Source organism: Mobula hypostoma, chromosome 11 (assembly GCF_963921235.1).
Source record: "Mobula hypostoma chromosome 11, sMobHyp1.1, whole genome shotgun sequence".
Classification (NCBI taxonomy): Eukaryota; Metazoa; Chordata; class Chondrichthyes; order Myliobatiformes; family Myliobatidae; genus Mobula; species Mobula hypostoma.
The window spans coordinates 47,592,714-47,612,797 of record NC_086107.1 but is presented as its reverse complement, the minus strand read 5'-3'; the positions used below and the strand labels follow the sequence as shown (position 1 = coordinate 47,612,797).

General features: G+C 38.3%; 1 protein-coding gene across 1 annotated transcript in view; it reads right to left on the bottom strand.

The window, feature by feature from the left end:
* Positions 1–20,084, bottom strand: part of otog (otogelin) — a 235,636-nt gene that overhangs the window by 4,610 nt on the left and 210,942 nt on the right. Inside the window, exons 44-53 of the mRNA XM_063063100.1 lie at positions 18,134–18,238; positions 17,381–17,485; positions 14,282–14,383; positions 11,332–11,430; positions 11,207–11,247; positions 11,038–11,113; positions 8,039–8,217; positions 7,511–7,615; positions 5,587–5,706; positions 4,142–4,187 (exon numbers count right to left, since the gene is read on the bottom strand). Coding sequence (XP_062919170.1) covers positions 4,142–4,187; positions 5,587–5,706; positions 7,511–7,615; positions 8,039–8,217; positions 11,038–11,113; positions 11,207–11,247; positions 11,332–11,430; positions 14,282–14,383; positions 17,381–17,485; positions 18,134–18,238 — 978 coding nt within the window. The remainder of the gene's footprint in view (positions 1–4,141; positions 4,188–5,586; positions 5,707–7,510; positions 7,616–8,038; positions 8,218–11,037; positions 11,114–11,206; positions 11,248–11,331; positions 11,431–14,281; positions 14,384–17,380; positions 17,486–18,133; positions 18,239–20,084) is intronic.

Genomic DNA, 20,084 nt, shown 5'->3' with positions numbered 1-20,084 from the left:
TGATGGTGAAAGGACTAACAAAAAAGCCTCAGAAAACAACAATCATTGAATGGCTGTGAATCGAAATATGAAGTGGCAAGTTTCGGTTATAGCTGATGTGAATAGAGTCAAAATGTTGAAGCAGGTGTATTGGGTGGAGGTAGGTGGAGAGATTAACAAAGGTATTTAAAAATCAGGTGTAAACACCATTTAAAGTGAGCTCACAGAAGTAAGGGGGAGGAGGAAAACATTGTGGATGCTGCACAATACCACAGCACTTGTCTATGCTAGTTAATGCAGTATGGTTATACAATTAATAGCATTGAGGTACAGGTCCAAAGTTCACAGTAAGTGGTTATGTAAGTGGAAAAGGTGATAAGGAAAGCATATGGCAGATATTATTGATTGTTTAGCAGAAGAGTAATCAAGTAATGCTGGAGCTACAGTACACAAAACTTCAGTCAGACCACGTATTGCATGCAGTTCTGGTTACCCCATTATAGGAAGGATAGAGAGGATGTGGAGAGGGTTCAGAAGAAGTTTATCAGGATGCTGCTTGGATTAGAGGGGCTTAACTATAGGGAAAGGTTGGACACATGTGGGTTTTTCTCCCTAGAACATTGATTGCTGATTGGGAGACCAGATAGAGGATTTCTTATTTTGTTATGAGAGACACAGATAGTGTAGACAACCAGACTCTTTTCCCCAGGTTAGAAATATCACACACCAAAGGATATGCTATTTAAATTAGAAGAGAGAAATTTAAAGGTAACCTGTGTGGAAAGTTTTGTTTTAATGTAGAGTGTGGTAGGTATCTGGAAAAGTTGGTGGCAGAACTTGCTTACTATCAAAGGTTTTCAGAAGACTTTAGTGAGCTAACTTGTAAGGTATTGTGTTAACGCACTCTACCACAGCAAATGTGAGGAACATAATCAGCAGGTTTCATTAGTAAAATTCAGGATAATATTTCAGAATGTTGAAACAATGTCTTATACACTCAGTGGCCTACACTCAGTGTATGTTCGTGGTCGTCTGCTGCTACAGCCCATCCACTTCAAGGTTTGACATGTTCATTCAGAGATTCTCTTCTGTACACCACTGTTGTAACCTGTGGTCATCTGAGTTACTGTCACCTTCCTGTCAGACTAAAACCAGTCTAGCTGTTCTTCTCTGACCTCTCTCACTAACAAGGTGTTATCACCCACAGAAGTGCCACTCACTCAATTTTGTTTTGCTTTCTTGTTTTTCACTCCATTTTCTTAATGCTAGAGACAGTTTTGTGTGAATATTCCAGGAAATCAGCAGTTTCTGAGATACTCAAACTACCCCATTTGGCACCAGAAATCATTTCATTGTCAAACTCACTTAGATAATATTTCCCCATTCTGACATTTAGCCTGAACAACAATTGAACCTCTTGACCATGTCTGCATGCTTTTATGCATTGAGTCGCTGCCACATGATTGGCTGTTTAGACATTTGCATTAACGTGCAGGTGTACCGAATAAAGTGGCCACTAAGTGTAGTTAGCAAATAGGGAATTTCTAAACTGTCATATAAAAATCTAAACACTGAAAGATATCTTGAACTGTGTGCATAGAGTGGTAAAAAAGTTTCACAAAAGTAAGAAAGATTATACGAACTCAAGAAGCAATGATCTAGACATTCAACCAACATGAGTACTGCTATGTAAAACTGTCAATATGTATTGGTCACTGGCTTGAAATGAAAATTACTCTGTTTACATGGGTAGTTCTATCCCCAAGGAATATATGCAAGCTGTAACACTTGGAAAATCTTCCCCATTGTACAATGTTTTCAGTGATTCTTCTCCATCCTAGAGTAATTATACTGCACGTTCTTCATAAAATCTTCCATATGGCAGAGCGTATTGAGAGAATGATTAATAATCTGTATGTTATCCTTCAATTCATACATGGAGGTATAAATTCCATTGGTATAAAATCTGTACAAAATTGCACTGCACTGCTGAGGAGCAGGAAAAAGCTGCAGAAATTTGTAATCTCAGCCAGCTCTATCATGAGCACTTGCTTCCCCAGCATTCAGGACACCTTCAAAAGGCAACATTCATCATTGAGGATCCCCCATCCCTCAGGATATGCCCTATTCCCACTGCTACCAGCAAGGTGGAAGCACAGGAAGCTGAACGCACATGCTGTACATTTCACGAATGGCTTCTTCCTCTCCACCATCAGATTTCTGAATGAATAATGAATCCTTAAACATTTCCTCGATATTTTTTCCACTCTTTTTGTACAACTTATTTAATTATTTTTAACATGTATGTCTTATTGTAATTTATAGTTTTTATTATTATGTATTGCAATGTGATGCTGCTGAAAAGCAACAAATTTCACGACAAATGCCGGTGATAGTAAACCTGATTCTGATCTAAATCTCTGGTTGGGTCACACATGTAGTCACTTCAATTCTGATTATCTAATTTTACTAAGCATTCAAGTTCCTATAGAAAAATGCAGAAAAGATTCACTAAAATGATCCCAAAAAAAGGGATATTCACTATAACATTTGACTAGAAAACTGGGTTATTCTCCCTGGAGCAAAGCAGATTAAAAGGAATCTTGATAGTGGTGCAGATGCCCTTGGTTCTGCACAACAGTGTGTTCCTGTTATTGAAGCTCGCCGATGGGCCACATTTTGGTATGTCCAGATTCAGCCTGAAGTCGGGCAACTTTGGGGTCTGCGCGGCTCTGTGGATACAAATCCTCACCAGTGTCGTGTACTGAAGCGTAGAGGAAGCCGGCAGATCAAAGACAGCGAGAGTGGCTATTGGAGGGCTCTGCACTCAATAATCAATTTGCTGATTCTCGAGGTGGAGGACTTGAAATAAAAAACAATGCTTCGGACTGACGGTAACATCGAAATAGCGACTGTTGACTCCCCTGTTGCTGTGGAAGGAGTGATATGTGTCTCTCCCTTGTTAGTGAGAGAGAGAGCGCGAGAGAGCGAGAGCCTGTGGGATGCTGAAAATTTGGACTGAACAGTTCGATTTTGATGGACTGTAGACCATGGTCTCTCTTTGGGGGCTTTGCTGTTGCTGTCATGGTGGATGGTGGGAATGCTGATGCCTTATGCTAGAATAAGTGGGGGGAGTGGGAGGGGAGGGGAGGGGATGGTTAATGCTGCTGCTTGTGCGTGGGAGGGTGTCAGGGGACTTTGGGGTTCTTGCATCTTTTTTTCTGTCACTTATTCTTTAGGCTTTTTTTCTTCTGTTTCGAAGATGTCCAGAGAGTAAGAATTTCAGGTTGTATATTGTATACATTCTCCAACATTAAATGGAACTACGGAGCTATTGAGGAAAATTCTTTCCAGTATCAAAGAGATCAAAGGCTGGGGGGCAGATTAAAACTTGGAACTTAAGATAAATGAGGAAGATGTTATGGAAAATTAAATAGTAAAGCAGAGGAGTATGTTCTTTTGCCCACATAACTGTACTGACTAAAATGCCAATTAAAACTGTACACCAGCCTATACATTCTTCCCCCAGGCCATAAGACTACTGAACTCCCTGCCACCACCCAGGTCTCATCATATATGAAGAGCCACTATCGCTATACTGCTTACTTTTTAACTTGAATTCCATATGCACCTTATAAGTTGTTCATTTATTTCTGGTAACTTTATATGTTATGTGTGAGTTATAGCTACTATGTTGCACACTTTGGTCCAGAGGAATGTTGTTTCGTTTGGCGATATACATGTGTATGATTGAATGACAATAAACTTGATATCCATCAATTCCCTGCCTATTTGTGTGCCTGCCTATCATTGCTCATTGGCTGGAATAAAGTACCTGTAAGTTCAGTAGAAACAGAATCAACAGGGCCTTTCAAGGGATAAAGATTAGGCATGAGGAAAACTAATTTTCATGGGACAAATTAGATTATTTCATTTGAGGCTTTTCTGTGATGTAATAATTGCAACTATTTTGATTCCTGGTGCTACTCCTGAATAATTATATCTTAAAAATGCATTATAGCAGTCATAATTTATTTGTTTCATAGATGCTAATATCCTGTTTGCACTGTTTATTATTTTTATAATTAAGATAATGAAACAGTTTTAATGAGTTGCTGATTACTGCCGATTCAAAAGTGGTCTCAATTAAATGATTACTCACAGCTTTTACAGCAGCCATCCATGTATGTTATAATTGATCCTCCAATCTGAGGAAAAAAGTTTTAATTACTGTCGGTGACAGCAAGGTCGATCTTAAAATTAAATCCAAGAGTCTTTGAATCTGGTAAAGAATACATCTGAGAATGCTTCCATATCAGTTTAATATAGGTTGATGAAAATTAATTGGTAGCATCGCATTTGTGCACCAGTAAACCAAGCATTTTAAGATAGTTACTAACCTGGGATTTTTTAAAACACTTTGGTAAACAGCAAATGTACAAAATAAAGTCAATATCCTTGTGTTTCAACTGATTTTCACACATGAGGAGGTGCTTAAAAATGCATTATCAGATACTTGGCTTGTGAATAGGAGCATTAAATACAAAGACCAGGAAGTCATACTTGACTCTCACCAATTTTCCTTTCGGATATGGTTGCAGTACTATGAATCATTTTGGAGGAGGTACAAAGAAGATTTAGGGTTAACTGATAACAGTTTAGTTGCATAAGGAGATCAGAGAAGCTGATAGTTCTCCTTAGAGTAGAAAAGTTTAACAAAAGCACTAATTAAAAATTACATTAAGTATTTTGATCGAGCAACATTTTGTCAGGCACGTAATAAGTCATAATTTAAAATAAAACTACACCTGAAAATTGCAAAATATCCTTTCACAAAATGTTGTTATAATTTGGAAAACTGTATCTGTAGTGTGGTGCAATGAAAATCTACGAAAAGTTTAAAAAATTTATTTGGGTTAACTTTTTTGGTCTGTGAGGTAGAAACTGAGATTTTGACAAGTAGGATAGACTGAAATATTGCCTTTTTGGATCACAATGGTTCTCAGATTTAGTCCCGTGTGAGACACCCTTTCCAAACCTCAAAATTGTGCTCTGACTTGGTTTCTTCAGGTGATGCAATATGTCGTGGCAAAGAAGGATGTTAGGCAAGATTTCATCTCCATTCAGGACTGGGGTATGCAGATTTCCTTTATTGTGAATTTCCCCATGTTGGTGTTCTAAAATTGCCCCAACATATCACTTCTAAAAATAAATTAAATCTTGCAGTAAAGGTGATGTTCCAGTGCCATCCTGTACCATACAGTACAAGATAGATAGATAGCCTTTAAGTTACTAATAAAATTAGCATATAAACTCAGACTATATTAAAATTTTAAAAATGAGTCTTAATTATTTATACAGTTACTCAGAAATGATGGTACTACTTTAACAAGCAGAAGCAGGTGCATGCACATTGCCAACATTAATTTAAAGTTACTTTCTTTATTTTGAAATAATTTACAGATTACCAGATCATGTACAGATTTACCAGATCATGTAAATTTGTATAAGTTCTTATTCAAATACTCTGTACTTTTACTTACAAAATAATACAAAGTAAGTTGTCAGTGAAATTATTTTGGACACTTTGATATGTGGCACACTAACCTTCATACATGTAGTTTCATTGAAAGGTGGGCAAGTGATATTTGAGGTTATTAAGACGGGTCCTGAAATTGTGTCAGTACAATCATACCTGACACAGTTGGACATCCATGATGTTCCAGGCTATTCAAAGAAGAAAATGAAACATAATAAGGTACTGTTTCACACAGACCTCTTATAACACATTGGAACATTTTCCTGACATTGAGTGAAAGGAGGATGAATATACAAGTTGTAAATTATAATGAAAACAGGAATTAAGTTTTCCTTTTCTTATTCAATACAAGTTTTGAAGAAGTTCTCTCTGCATATAAGACACTCTGAAACATAGGATATTTCCTTGCAACTTACTACAGTGCAAACTACAGGGTATTTGTCAAATAGCTTTGATGCATGGCCTGACATGGTATACATGTTCTTGGTATAAAAGTTAATTATTCCAGGAGATAACATAAAATGTTTATAAATCATCCCAAATTGTAATGGGGCCTTCCGTTGGTTGGAGTCGACCGTGGATGTTACGTCCAAGTTGTCCGCATGATAGGTAAGCCAGTACGCAAGTTAGGGGTGTACAAGCCGCCTTGAATTGCCTCTATGGAGAGAAAGCTGTTGCCCATGTACAAAGTTCAAAAAGTTCAAAGTACATTTATTATCAAAGTACGTATACTTTCTACAACCTTGAGATTCATCTCCTTACAGGCAACCATGAAACAAAGAACACCACAGACCCCATTAAAAACAAAAGAAGATGGTCAAACAGCCAATGTGCAGAGTGAAAATAAAAACAAATCCTGCAAACAGCACACTGAACTGAAGTTCGCTACAAAGCTTATGTTGCATGCTTCCCCTCTCCACGCAGCTGATGAATCCAAAGGAACGGCAGAGACTGACACTGTTTGGAACCAGCGGCATTGTAGAAGTTACCAGTCAGCGTTGAACTCAATGTAGGACTGCTTTAGGGACTCCAGCTCCAGAATTTTCCAGGGGGTTTACTTCCAAAGTCTTCCCCATGAGTGGATATAGCCTCAAGGCTACAGAGGTGTGAGATCAGAGTCTTCCTTCACTGTATTTCATTTCTATACACAATTTGTTACCCAGTTAAATGGTGGTTTGTCTTTTAACTGTTTCCATGAAACTTCAGCTAATTGGGGCAGTCACCTAAATGGGCCAAAGTGCACTGGTCCCGATGTGTCCCAATTAACCAGATTTCATTGTACGTCCAAAATAGGTATTCTGAACAGGGATGGCACAATCCCATTTTTAACCTCAATGTGAATACGCCTTTAGTAGCAGTTCCTGGGTGGTGATCAAGAGCAAATATTCACTTGAAGCTTTCTTTGCTAACCTTAGGGGACTGAGGCAAATCTTGTGTTCCCATCATTCTTGTTGAAATACACTGCAGCAGTACAGACTAGTGCTGGAACCAGGGCTATTCCTAGACAAATATCAGTCATACTAAGGACACAAAAAAAGTGAAGAATAATTATATGATTTCCTTATGAAACTATGTTTGGATGAATTGCAGAGCAATGTATTTGGTGATGAAAATAAATGCAAAATAATATGGTAGTGTTGAGATTAACATTTAAACTTTTTTCAGGCTTGTTTTTGCTGCTGGAAGGCGTCCTATATCAAAAAGATGCAGATACATCAAACTTCTCAGCTTAATATCATGAAGTCAAAGTCCCAATCCACATCTCAGATAGGTAATGCATAACAGACAACACACACTTTCATGAAGTGCACTAAACAGGATAAAAAGTACAGATAATGGTATCTTGTTAATAAAATAGTAAAAAACTGTCAATTAGGCAAAATTTGCTGAATAACAGTAATTGATGTTTTGGGAGTTAAGACTGGAGAAGCACTGAATTTTAATTATTGACTTTTGCATTGTCTTCTATGTTTTTCTAAGATATTTTCTTACCTTGTGAATGGTTGTGGTTTCATTTTCCAGGTTAACAAGGCAAGAAACATTCTTGCAATGACCACAGCATGTAGTCTGGTCATTAGGAGGAACGTAAACCTGATTCTGCATATGACAATTGATACGATAAGTCAATGTAGCCCACTTATGCATGTTGCTAAATCATACTTAACATAATTTCAAGAATGTTTTTCATTTGCATATTTTCTTAAAATAAGAAAACAAATGTTGCATTACATAGAAGGCTCTAAAGTGACAGAGTGGAAATGATTGGGTTATTCTACTCTCCTCAATAAAACAACACCGCTACAATGATGCAAATATATTTAATTTATACACATTTATCTGTAATTATCCTCCATCCATTAATTTTTGGGTGGGTGGGAGTATATCTGGTTATATTAGGAGAATTGCTCCATGAAATAAATTTCTGTTTATTCTACAATAGACGATTTTCTTACAAACTGCAGTGCCTCAGCTGTCTCTTTAGTATCAGTTTTGTAGTCCATCTAATACATGAACTTTTACCATATCACATTGTGCTGAGCAGTTGATCAAGGTGACAAGTAGCTGATAAAAGCCAGTGTTGTTGTCCTGATTGTGTGTACACTGTGTGAAGTAGCAAAGCCCATCTGCTGTATGCTCCACAATAGCTTGTCCAGGGCGTAATATACCTCTTTCTCCGTCAATACAAACTTGATCATTTACTGTGACAAAAAACATGAAAATAAAGAGGGAAATTGGTTTATTATAGTGTACAGTGAAAACTTGGTTTTGCATGCAATCCATTATAGATCATTTCAATACTACAGTGCATTGAAGGAAAACAACAGAATACAAAATAAAGGTTCACAGTTACAGAGAAAGTACAGGGTAGGCAGACAATAAGTTCCACCTTATTGCACTTTGGGACGATTCAAAGTTCTTAAAACAGTGGGATAGAAGCTGTCCTTGATAAGTAACATATCTGAGTCCAGAAAAGTAGATACATTATCAATATAGAGTTAAATAAATATTTTCCTAGTTGAAAAAAATGTTGACTTAATTAAGAACAAATCACCTCTATTGTATTTGCAATAAAATGTACAAATGAACTAATAATCTAATCACTAATTTAGAATTCATTTTCACTTTTGAATTCTAAACTATTCATTCCACAGACTTAGAATGGAAGTTCAATGTTGGTTTTAAATGCGACTGTGTGATTCTTCCATCCTACTTGCTGCTCCAGTAACTTACGCTATGCACTGAAAGTTAATTAAATCTACCCTCTATGCCTTATTTCCTTCCCCATCCCTCAACTTGCCCCTCTCTTGCACAGTTGTTTCTCCTCCCCAACCCTCACCATTCTCCTCTGCCCTTTCCAATTCTCTATCTGACTTTCCCCATACCTCATCTATTCTCTTCACACTGTGTAACTCCTTCTCCTGTGCTGTAAATTTGCCAATTTACTTCCCTCTCCCATTCTCTTATCCCATCTCCCCTTTGCAGCTTCAATCACTCTCCAGCTCTCACTCCTGCTTCCTGTCTATTGTACTTCCATGTCCCCTTGCTAACTCTTCCCCCTTTTCACCCCTCTTTCATTTTCCTTGTGCCTCTCTCCTTTGAGTTCTTACCCTTCCTCCAGACCTCTTTCCTCTTCTTTTCTTACCACCAACACTTTCATCGCTTCAGCCTCTTCTCTCATCTCATTCTTTCCTTTTCCCTCTCTATTTATTTCAACTAACTTTCCACTCTTTCTTTTTAACACCCCTTTTCTGCTTCCATTTTCTTCCTTTTGTGTTTCAAAAAAGATCATTTGGAATCAGCTTTCGTCATGGTGGCTCTTGTAGCCCTCCCACCAGTTGGAGGATGCGTTGAGCCAGCAAGCTATGCCCCCTGTATCCCAAATAATTATAGATTCAAAGGAAAAGACCAACAAAATCAGGCCCAATTTACTCAATGGGAATGGAATTAAAGTAAGCAAATTAGAAAACTAAGAAACAGGAACAAGAACAGGCCAATCAAATTTTCAAGCCTGAATTGAAATAAGATTGTGACTGACCAAATCATGGCTCAACACAGGCTTCCCATGCTCTCCCCTACCACTAGACTCCCCTATAGTTCAAATATTTGACAGTCTCCTTAAGTGCAGAATATTTGCAAGATTGTGAAGTCCACGATTTGAACCAAAGTTACGTATGCAAAAACCATCCTGTTTCTTCTCTTGTAAAATCACCAAAATTATGACAAGAGAAGAAAAGCTAACAAGAGAAGTCAAAGCCAACATAAAAGCCAAAGAGAGGTCATATAATAGAACAAAATATAGTGGGATGTTAGAGGATTGGGAAGCTTTTAAAAACCAACAGAAAGCAACTAAAAAAACCATTAAGAAGGTAAAGATGGAATACAAAATTAAGCTAGTCAATAATATTAAAGAGTTTCTTCAAATACATAAAGTGTAAAAGAGAGACAAGAGTGGGTATCAGACCACTGGAAAATGATGCTGGAGAGGTAGTAATGGGGGACAATGAAATGGTAGATGAACTGAAGAAGTATTTTGTATCAGTTTCACTGTGGAAGACTAGCTGTGTGATGGAAGTTTCAGGTGTCTGAGGTTACGAATTGTGTGAGGTTACCATTTCTAGAGAGAAGGTTCTTGGGAAACTGAAAAGTCTGAAGGTAGATCAGTCACCTGGACCAGATGATGCGTTCTCCAGGATTCTGAAAGAGGTGGCTGAAGAGATTGTGGAGGCATGAGTGATGAGTTTTCAAGAATCAGTAGATTCTGGAATGGTTCCGGAAGATTGGAAAATTGCAAATGTCGCTCCACTCTTCAAGAAGGGAGAGAGGCAGAAGAACGGAAATTATAGACCAGTTAGTCTGACCTCAGTGGTTGGGTAGATGTTGGGAGTCAATTATTAAGGATGAAGTCTCAGGGTACTTGGATGCACATGGTAAAATATACCGTAGTCAGCAGGGTTTCCTCAAGGGAAAATCTTGACCTGACAAATCTGCTGGAATTCCTTGAAGAAATAACAAGCGTGACAGACAAAGGAGGATTGGTTGATGTGGCGTACTTGGATTTTCAGAAGGCCTTGACAAGATGCCACACATGAAGCTGCTTAACAAGCTATGAGCCCATAGTATTACTCAAGGTATTCTAGCATGGATAAAGCAGATTGGCAGGCAGCAAAGTGTGGGAAGAAAGGGAGCCTTTTCTGGTTGGCAGCAGTGTTCCGCAGAGGTCTGTGTTGGGACCATTTCTTTTTACAATGTATGTCAATGATTTGGATGGTGAGATTGATGGCTTTGTTGCAAAGTTTGCAGATGATATGAAGATAGGTGGAAGGGCAGATAGTTTTGAGGAAGTGAAAAGGCTAGAGAAGGAGTTAGACAGATTAGGAGAATAGGCAAAGAAGTAGCAGATGGAATACAGTTTTGGGAAGTGTATGGTCATGTACTTTGGAAGAAGAAATGAAAGGGTAGACCATTTTTTTAAATGGAGAGAAAATACAAAAGAATGAGAATGATAAATGTGAACTTACCACATTTGTATTCAGGACACCTACATGGACTGGCTGTGATATTTCCAAGCTGTTGTTCTAATACTAACACCTCTCCCTAAAATAGTCAAATGATAGAATAATTATAATTCTCCTGTTTATGGAAATAAAAATTACATCAAATCAAAAGATATGTACACATATTACATACCAGCTTGCACTGAGGTTTAGGAACTGTGTCGCAAGCACATTCTAAAAAATAAATATATAAATTGAAGCTCAGTTACTTAAGTCACTAAAACTGTTGTATCTTTTAGAAATTAAAGAAATTCATACCACAAGAATGAAATGGACAGCACTGATCCGGACTCCATGCCTGGATTTCTTGCATTCCAGTAGGACACTGAAATTCTGGACATCGATTGATTTCACAAACTAGGAGAAACAGATCAGAAGTATTTGATGAGGAAGAAAAATGCTTGTATCTGATCTGAACTGAACTATAGGCAAAGATCTACATGTTTCCCCTAGCTTTAACTTCTAAATATAAGCATTGCATTGCAGGCAAGAGAAAATCCGCAGATGCTGGAAATCCAAACAACACACACAAAATGCTGGCGGAACTCAGCACGCCAGGCAGCATTTATGGAAAAGAGTACCGTCGACATTTCAGGCTGAGACCTTTTGGCAGCACTCGTTCAAGTAGCTACCTAGCAACATAGTGTCCTAATTAAGCAATATCTGTAAACCCAGTTTACAGTGTGCTGATGAGACTCAAAAGTAAAACTTGGAATCATCCTGCGGCCTGACATCACAACTGTGAAAGTTGAAATGGGAGGTACAACGAACTAAATTTCAAAAATGCACATCCCTAAATCCAGGATTGATTTGTAGTGACCAGTTTTCCCTGGTTTACTGTGTTTCAAACCCCTGATCACAAAGCCTGTTGACCTTCAACCCTTCAACATTGATCCTCCAATCATGCCTTACACTGTCCAAAGTCAACCATGAATGAATCTTTTCTTAGCTCCTTGTTCTTGGTTTCATATTTGTGATCTATTAAAATTCAATATAAATAAGGAATATATAAATTTATAATCTGACTGGGCACCTTTACAGTCTTTTGGACTCAACACTGAATTCAACAATTTCAGATAATCAACATCTCCACCTTTCAAATTATTTTCCTTTGACAATTTCAAATTGCAATTCTGCCTCTCGCCTTCACACCTATGAGGCTGGTCCTTCATTTTCCTGGCTCATTACCACACTTTAACTTTGCATTAAAAAAATTTCTATTATTTAATTTCTTTTGCCTTCCACTCTGGTACATCTTGTGTTTGTTTCCCTCTTTTCTGTTCTCCAGTTTAAGACATGTTTATCTTTTTCCAGTTCTACCAAAAGGTTAGTTTCCTTTGAAGTTTCTCTCCAACAAATGCTACTTGTCAAGTGTTCCAAAGATTTTTTGGTTTTATTTCAGAATTAAAATAATTAGCATTTTGGTTTTATTTTTGACTGCCTTAGCAACCTCATGGCTAGATACCCATCACCCAGCTCATCCATATTCTGCTACCATTGATCTATGACGTGCCAGTTCCCCAAAAACCCAAAATTAAATTCTTGCATTTTACATAAAAGTTGCTGGTGAACGCAGCAGGCCAGGCAGCATCTCTAGGAAGAGGTGCAGTCGACGTTTCAGACCGAGACCCTTCATCAGGACTAACTGAATGAAGAGTGAGTAAGAGATTTGAAAGTTGGAGGGGGAGGGGGAGATCCAAAATGATAGGAGAAGACAGGAGGGGGAGGGATAGAGCCGAGAGCTGGACAGGTGATAGGCAAAAGGGATACGAGAGGATCATGGGACAGGAGGTCTGGGAAGAAAGACGGTGGGGGGGACCCAGAGGATGGGCAAGGGGTATAATCAGAGGGAGAAAAAGGAGAGTGAGAGAAAGAATGTATGTACAAAAATAAGTAACAGATGGGGTACGAGGGGGAGGTGGGGCATTAGCGGAAGTTAGAGAAGTCGATGTTCATGCCATCAGGTTGGAGGCTACCCAGACGGAATATAAGGTGTTGTTCCTCCAACCTGAGTGTGGCTTTATCTTTACAGTAGAGGAGGCCGTGGATTGGCATGTCAGGTACAGTAGAGGAGGCCGTGGATAGACATGTCAGATACAGTAGAGGAGGCCATGGATAGACATGTCGGAATATACCTTATATTCCGTCTGGGTAGCCTCCAACCTGATCGCATGAACATCGACTTCTCTAACTTCCGCTAGTGCCCCACCTCCCCCTCGTACCCCATCTGCTACTTATTTTTATACACATATTCTTTCTCTCACTCTCCTTTTTCTCCCTCTGTCCCTCTGATTATACCCCTTGCCCATCCTCTGGGTCCCCCCCCCCCGTCTTTCTTCCTTCCCGGACCTCCTGTCCCATGATCCTCTCGTATCCCTTTTGCCTATCACCTTTCCAGCTCTTGGCTCCATCCCTCCCCCTCCTGTCTTCTCCTATCATTTTGGATCTCCCCCTCCCCCTCCAACTTTCAAATCCCTTACTCACTCTTCCTTCAGTTAGTCCTGACGAAGGGTCTCGGCCTGAAACGTCAACTGCACCTCTTCCTAGAGATGCTGCCTGGCCTGCTGCGTTCACCAGCAACTTTTATGTGTGTTGCTTGAATTTCCAGCATCTGCAGAATTCCTGTTGTTTCTTGCATTTTAGTCTTGTTGTGCTTTCACTTCCTCATTAAATCGAATTGTTTGTGGCCCTGAAACTTGAAAATGACTTGAACTCTGTTTTATGTGTTCAATCCTCCCCTCCGGTCACAATGCAATGTCCTGAAACATAGCATAACATTTTGTCTCTGAGCTACACAGCAGATCTTAACTTCAGTTTCTAGGTGGAGGCCTCTGCACATGACCCACATTTTTGAAGTACAGATAAAGTATACTTCAAGTCAGTCTATCTGCCTAGGCAGAGCATATTATCTTAAAATTATCAGATTTTCGTGAGGGAGAATCCAAGCAGTGAGCTGGCATTACTTGGTTATAGTGCTTTCAGAAATTAAACGACAACACAGCTTGTGTGTTGTGCTGTGTATGTGAGTTATATGTACTGTGCTGTTCACCTTGGTCCACAGGAACGTTGTTTCATTTGGTGGTATGCATGTGTACAATTGAATGACAATAAACTGAACTAGAACTTGAATACCTGAAGTATGCCACACTTGTTTGTTATCAACCGGCAATGAGTATGCATTTCATGAATGACAAAATATTATCCTCACCACATTGGTAGTCTGGGCAACACATCTCAGTCGTATTGTTGTCCACAGTAAGGATCTCGCCTTCTTGGCAGGTAGGAATTCGGTCAGAGCAAGCACTGCACACTAAGTACAAGGGAAAAAAAAACAATTGTTTTACTTGTCAAATACATTCAGGAAGTGGCTTCTTTCTGCACACTAGGGCTAAGCTAAAATTCAGTCCTCATTCATATCTTAACTGTGGTTTTTGTGAGTTTCACTACTTTCCTTACATACTTGATTTGGCTCAAATAATATTGATCAATACAAGGAAGGATTGCATCTTTTTTCAAAGCAAAGATTGGCTCTTTCTGCTAGAGGGAGGGAGGAGAAGATGGCGGCGTGACGCAGCATGCGCAGCCGTTCCGAATGAATATCCATTATGTGTAACTAAGGGCTGTGCACAATCCGGATTTGATGGAGACAGCCGTGAGAAGCGCAGAGGAACATCTGAAGTAACTTCTGAAATGCCTGCTTCGGTGCCTTTGCTACTGTGTGATCGAGAATCTCCGGAGACGAAGGCCCCAAATCCTCAGCTTTGCGTATCGCCTGTTGCCGGGGCTGGGGTCGAAACGCTCGGCAGAGGTGGTGCTCGGTGTCGGGAGGTGGTCGGAGGCTCAGAGTTTTTCAGACGGACTCAGAGTCGAACTGTGGTCAGATGCTTCCAGGATGCTGCACCGGCAAGTTGGCGGCGCTGGAGGTTTACGATCTGCGTGAGATGATGGGACTTTCGAGAGTCTTTGAGACTTTTACTGTAACATGGTCTGTTCTTATCAAATTACGGTATTCCTTTGCACTGTTGTAACTATATGTTATAATTATGTGGTTTTAGTTCGTTTTTAAGTTGGTTTGTCATGTGTTTTCATGATATCATTCTGGATAAACATTTTATCATTTCTTAATGCATGCATTACTAAATGACAATAAAAGGGAACTGCATGTCCTCATAATCATAATCATTATAATATTTAATACTTATTCCCTATCAATATTAGTGAAACCAAAGGGACCTAACAATGGTGATTTACCATGCATTAGATGGTTGCAGGTTAGAAACTGAAGTAGTGCAAAGTCTTTGTCTCTAAGCCATTACATAATACACAGTGAGTGATTGACTTAGAGAGTGGAACAAAGCTACTGGAAACATCAGCAAGTGTAAGTCTTTGACCTGAAATGTATTTTCACAGATTCTGCCTCACCTGCTGATCATTTCCAACATTAACTGTTGTTGTTTTATATTTCCAGTAGTTTCTTTTTCAATTTCCCAAATACTATTGCCTGTTCTATGCAGTCCATGACAATATGCACTGCATGTCACATCAAGGCAAAAAAGCCACTGAGCAAACAACGGGGTCAACCGGCATGCAGTGCACATTTGGGAACCTCCTGCAATACTGTAGCATGCAAAAAAATTGAGTTTAAATTCAACTGATATTTGCTCCAAATGGCCAACTCAGATGTCACAGATGTATGGCATTCCCTCCTTTTTCCACTCCAACGTACCCTACTACTGAAGCATTAATTCCTCTTGAGAATTATAGTTTACAGAATCCTGCGATGGAGAGCATTTACACTTTTCACGCCATTTTGAAAAGAGCATGGTGTGGGGATACAATATATACATGATATACACACCATAAAGGCTATTTATTAACAAAAAACTGTGTTAGTTTCTCTCAGGGTCACAGCTTCAATATTCTGCATCTCTTAGCACGTCCAAAGTACATGGCAGTGATGAACAAGCGTTCTCAATGTAAAACAGCACATTTTCAACTCCCTGTCATTGCAGGAATCTTAGAAAATGTTCACAAGACTAGCTTTGTAGTAGATGACTGGGAAAAGGGATAAGAAAGGGGGACAATGGTTCTTCTTGAGACAAACTCATAATAGTACTCGTAGTTCACCATTCAGGCCTTTGAACTTGCTCATGATTCAATAGCAGTTTGGTTGATATGATATCACGGTACCACCTTCCTGCTCCCCAAACCCTTAAATGACATTTGTGTCTGGTAACGCATGCATCTCTTCCTCAAAAGTATCTAGCCTTCACAGCCCTTCATGGGAGAGAATTCTAAAGGATCACCACCCTGAGGGAGGAATTGTTTCCTCATCCCTGTCTTATTCCACATCCTGATACTGTTAGCCCTGGTTTTGATCTCCTTCTCCTTGGCAAGGGGAAATATTCTCCCAGAATCTAACCTGTTGAGTATTGTCAACATTTTGTACATTTCACTATTTTTTCTGATTACTTTAAACTTTAGTGAATACTGTACAGACCTAGTTGACTCAATATCTATGCAGACAATTCTGACATCCCACGAATTGCTCTGGTGAATGAGCAAGCATATCCTTACATATGTGAACCTAATTCTTCAGTTGTATTCTTATCATAGTTCTATGTAGTTCCAGTAAGCTGTTTTTCTCTGCATGCAAAACCCTTGCAATCCAGCCAACATACCACTTGCCTTGACTATCTGCTGCACCAGTATGTTTGCATTGATTACTGCAGAAGGACATCCAAAATACCTTGTATATCAACATTACTCTTATCATTTAAATAACACTCTGCCTTTCAGCTTTCCATACCAAAGTGAATAATTCCAAATTTACTCATCTTGTAATCCTGTACTAAGTCTGTATTATCATGTAATCTTTTAACATGTTTCAAGACTCACAATTCCCTGCTGTTGTACCCTACTGTCTGCCACCCCAAAAGTAACTCACTTATTCCTACTCTCTACTTTCTGTTCATCAACCAATTTTCAATATATGTCAGTATATTACCCACAATACACCACCTGTGTGGGGTCTTCTGAAAAACCAAATATACCACATCCACTGGTATTCATTTAATTATTTATTTCATCCTCAAAAAAAAAAAATCTCCAGTGAAATTTGTTAAACAAGACTTCCCTTTCATAAATCTATCTTCATTTTCTTTAATTTTATTGATATTTCACAAGCATTCCATTTTTAAAACTCTGGACTGAACTATTTTTCATCCATTCAGTATCAGTTTTGTGGATGCCAAGTAATAAAAGTGTATTTTTTAGTAGATTTTTTGAATATATATATGTAACTTACTGCAGATATATGCTAAGCAACAACTGCCGTCAGCATGAGTAGCAATCAAAGTCTGGTCTTCTCGACAAGTTGGAATATCAGACTCACACTTTCCTGGATCACATTCTGTAAAAAATTACAGGTCTGTCAATTCAAGTAGCAAATCAATTGCAAACATAAGGCTTATATAATAGTTCATTACACTGAAAGCATATACCATTGCATGAACACATTTTATAAAATTATAATTATTTATATTACTTTGATAGTTATGTATTTACTTTTAGTTAACAAAGGAAATAATTACAAACACCATTCATTATAGCCATTCTAATCAATGCTTTTTTACAGCATGGAGATGCTGTAGAATAATTTGATCATTGCTTCCTCTAGTGTGAGCTCCCTCACGTCTGTTCTGCACCTATTCTGCATTTGAAGTTCTGCAGATGCAATGCTGCATCTCTCCTACAGAAGACCTCATTATCTAAGTTGTAGTAATAAAGAATAATTTCCAACTTTAATAAATAAGATATAAAAATATTTTCCAAATGTTATATTGACAGCTTTCTGATTATTAATTATGAAAATTTCTGAAATAGATTTACTAAGACAACAATTACCTTAGAAGATCATGTTTCTGAAATAGTCATTCATTACTCATGACATACCAAAGCTAGAAATTTATGTAAGTTCTTTTTTGTGTGAAGTACACCTGATAATTTCCTCAAGATTTCAGTTCATGCAGTATTTCTTTGTGTTAATGTATGTCCTTACCACAAAAATAGTCAGGACAGCAGAAGTCTGGTTTATAAAGTGTAATGAGCCTCTCTCCATATGCACACTGAGGGGCAAAACTCTCACAGACAGTTTGATTGCAAGCTGAAAATAGAATAAAATGTTAATACATAGTACACTTTCTGTTATAATGCCCTAAACGCAACTCCATGCTTAAGAGTTTAGTAAAGGTAAGACACCTCTTCTCTCCTAATAAACACTGAGGAACCCTAAAATGCATTTATTTTTCTCATAAATCATCAGATAACTTTGTAAATGCTCTAATGAACCACAAGAGCATATTTTCTTTTAAAACCCTGGTTTAATTCTGCATTTTGGGACATGTACAGTAAATGGCAGAGACCTCGCAAGGTCATAGTTCCTAAAATTTGTGACACAATTGGATTTTGAAGAAGGTATTCGGTATTGACTCAAGTGGCATTGAATTTAAGAGTTGGGGTGTCATGCTGCAGCTGTACAAAACATTGGTATTAGCCAACTGCATATACTTCTGAAACAGAATCAGATTTTAAATGATGTGAGATTTGTGGCTTTGCAGAAGCAGTAGAGTGTAAAAACAAAACTTACTATAAATTACAAATAAAATAGTGTGAAATAGAAATATGAGTTAGCTTTCAGGCACCATTCAGAAATCTAATGTTGGAGGGGAAGAAGCCACACAACAAGGGAGATGTCACAGCGTTACAGAGTACAAGTGAGATTCAACAGAAAGCTGACTGGAATGGAGGACTTTACGTACAAAGAGTGATTGGATAGGCTAGATTATTCTCAATGGCATGCAATAAGCAGAGTGGTGACTGTATAGGAGGTTTATAAAACTATGCAGACAAGAAAGCGTAGTCTGTCTATCTACACTATGTAAAGAATATATTAAAAGTATGTTTCCTAGTGTGGTGGAAGCTAAAACTAGAAGGCAGAGAGGAAAACTTGAAGGAAATTCGAAGAGCTAGTTTTTCCACACAGAATGGCAGCTATGTAGAACAAATTGCCAGAGGAAGTGGTAGATACAGTTAAAGTATATCACTTAAAAGGCATAAGCACAGATAACTTAGATAGGAGAGGAGTAAAGGGATGTGGGTTTGATGTGGCAAGTGAGGTTAGTGTAGATCAGCATCACAGTCAGTGTGCCAAGGAGGATAAGGGTCTGTTTCTGTGCTGTGCTATTCTATGGCATTATTCATCAACTACCCTTATAGAAACTATAATGAGCTATCATTCTTAAGGTGAGAAGGATTAGTTAATTCTGTACAGGATTTAAAACTTACTGTTGAGTATTTAATATTTCAATAATATTTGAGTAACTTTGTATATATTAAGCATTCGCATTCATTTAAATAATGAATTATGGCTTGTATGTACAGATACGTTAATTGCATATGTCTAATATTGCGAAAGGAATGCCAGAGCGCTTACAACTGAAACCATTGTTGATTGCAGAATGCTTTAGCTTTCATAAGCAGAATCAAAAAGAAGGGAAGTCCATTGCAGCATACATGGCTGTGTTGAAGAGCTGGTCTAAGTATTGCCAGTTTGGTAATGGGCTTAATGATGCACAGAGAGACTGCTTACTTTGTGGAATCTTAAAAGAAAGTATTCAAAAAAAGCTCTTAACTCAAGTACAGCTTCACTGGAAAGTGCAGACAGAGTCAGAAATGAAAGTGAGTGTGAACAAAATTGCATTTACAGTGTGGTACGGGCTCAGAAACACTAAACAAATGTAGAGTTAAAAGGCAAAACTTGCAGAATATGCAACAAAGCAGGTCATATACAAAGAGCATTTTGGGTAGAGAAAAATAAATGGTCTGCTCAGGCAAGGGAAAACACTAAGAAATCAAGTTGTAGTTTCAAAAAGAGCACTAATCTGTATGCTGTTGATGAAAAATCTGATAATGATGAGAGGAACACAGAATTGTGTAGCATTAAGAATTAC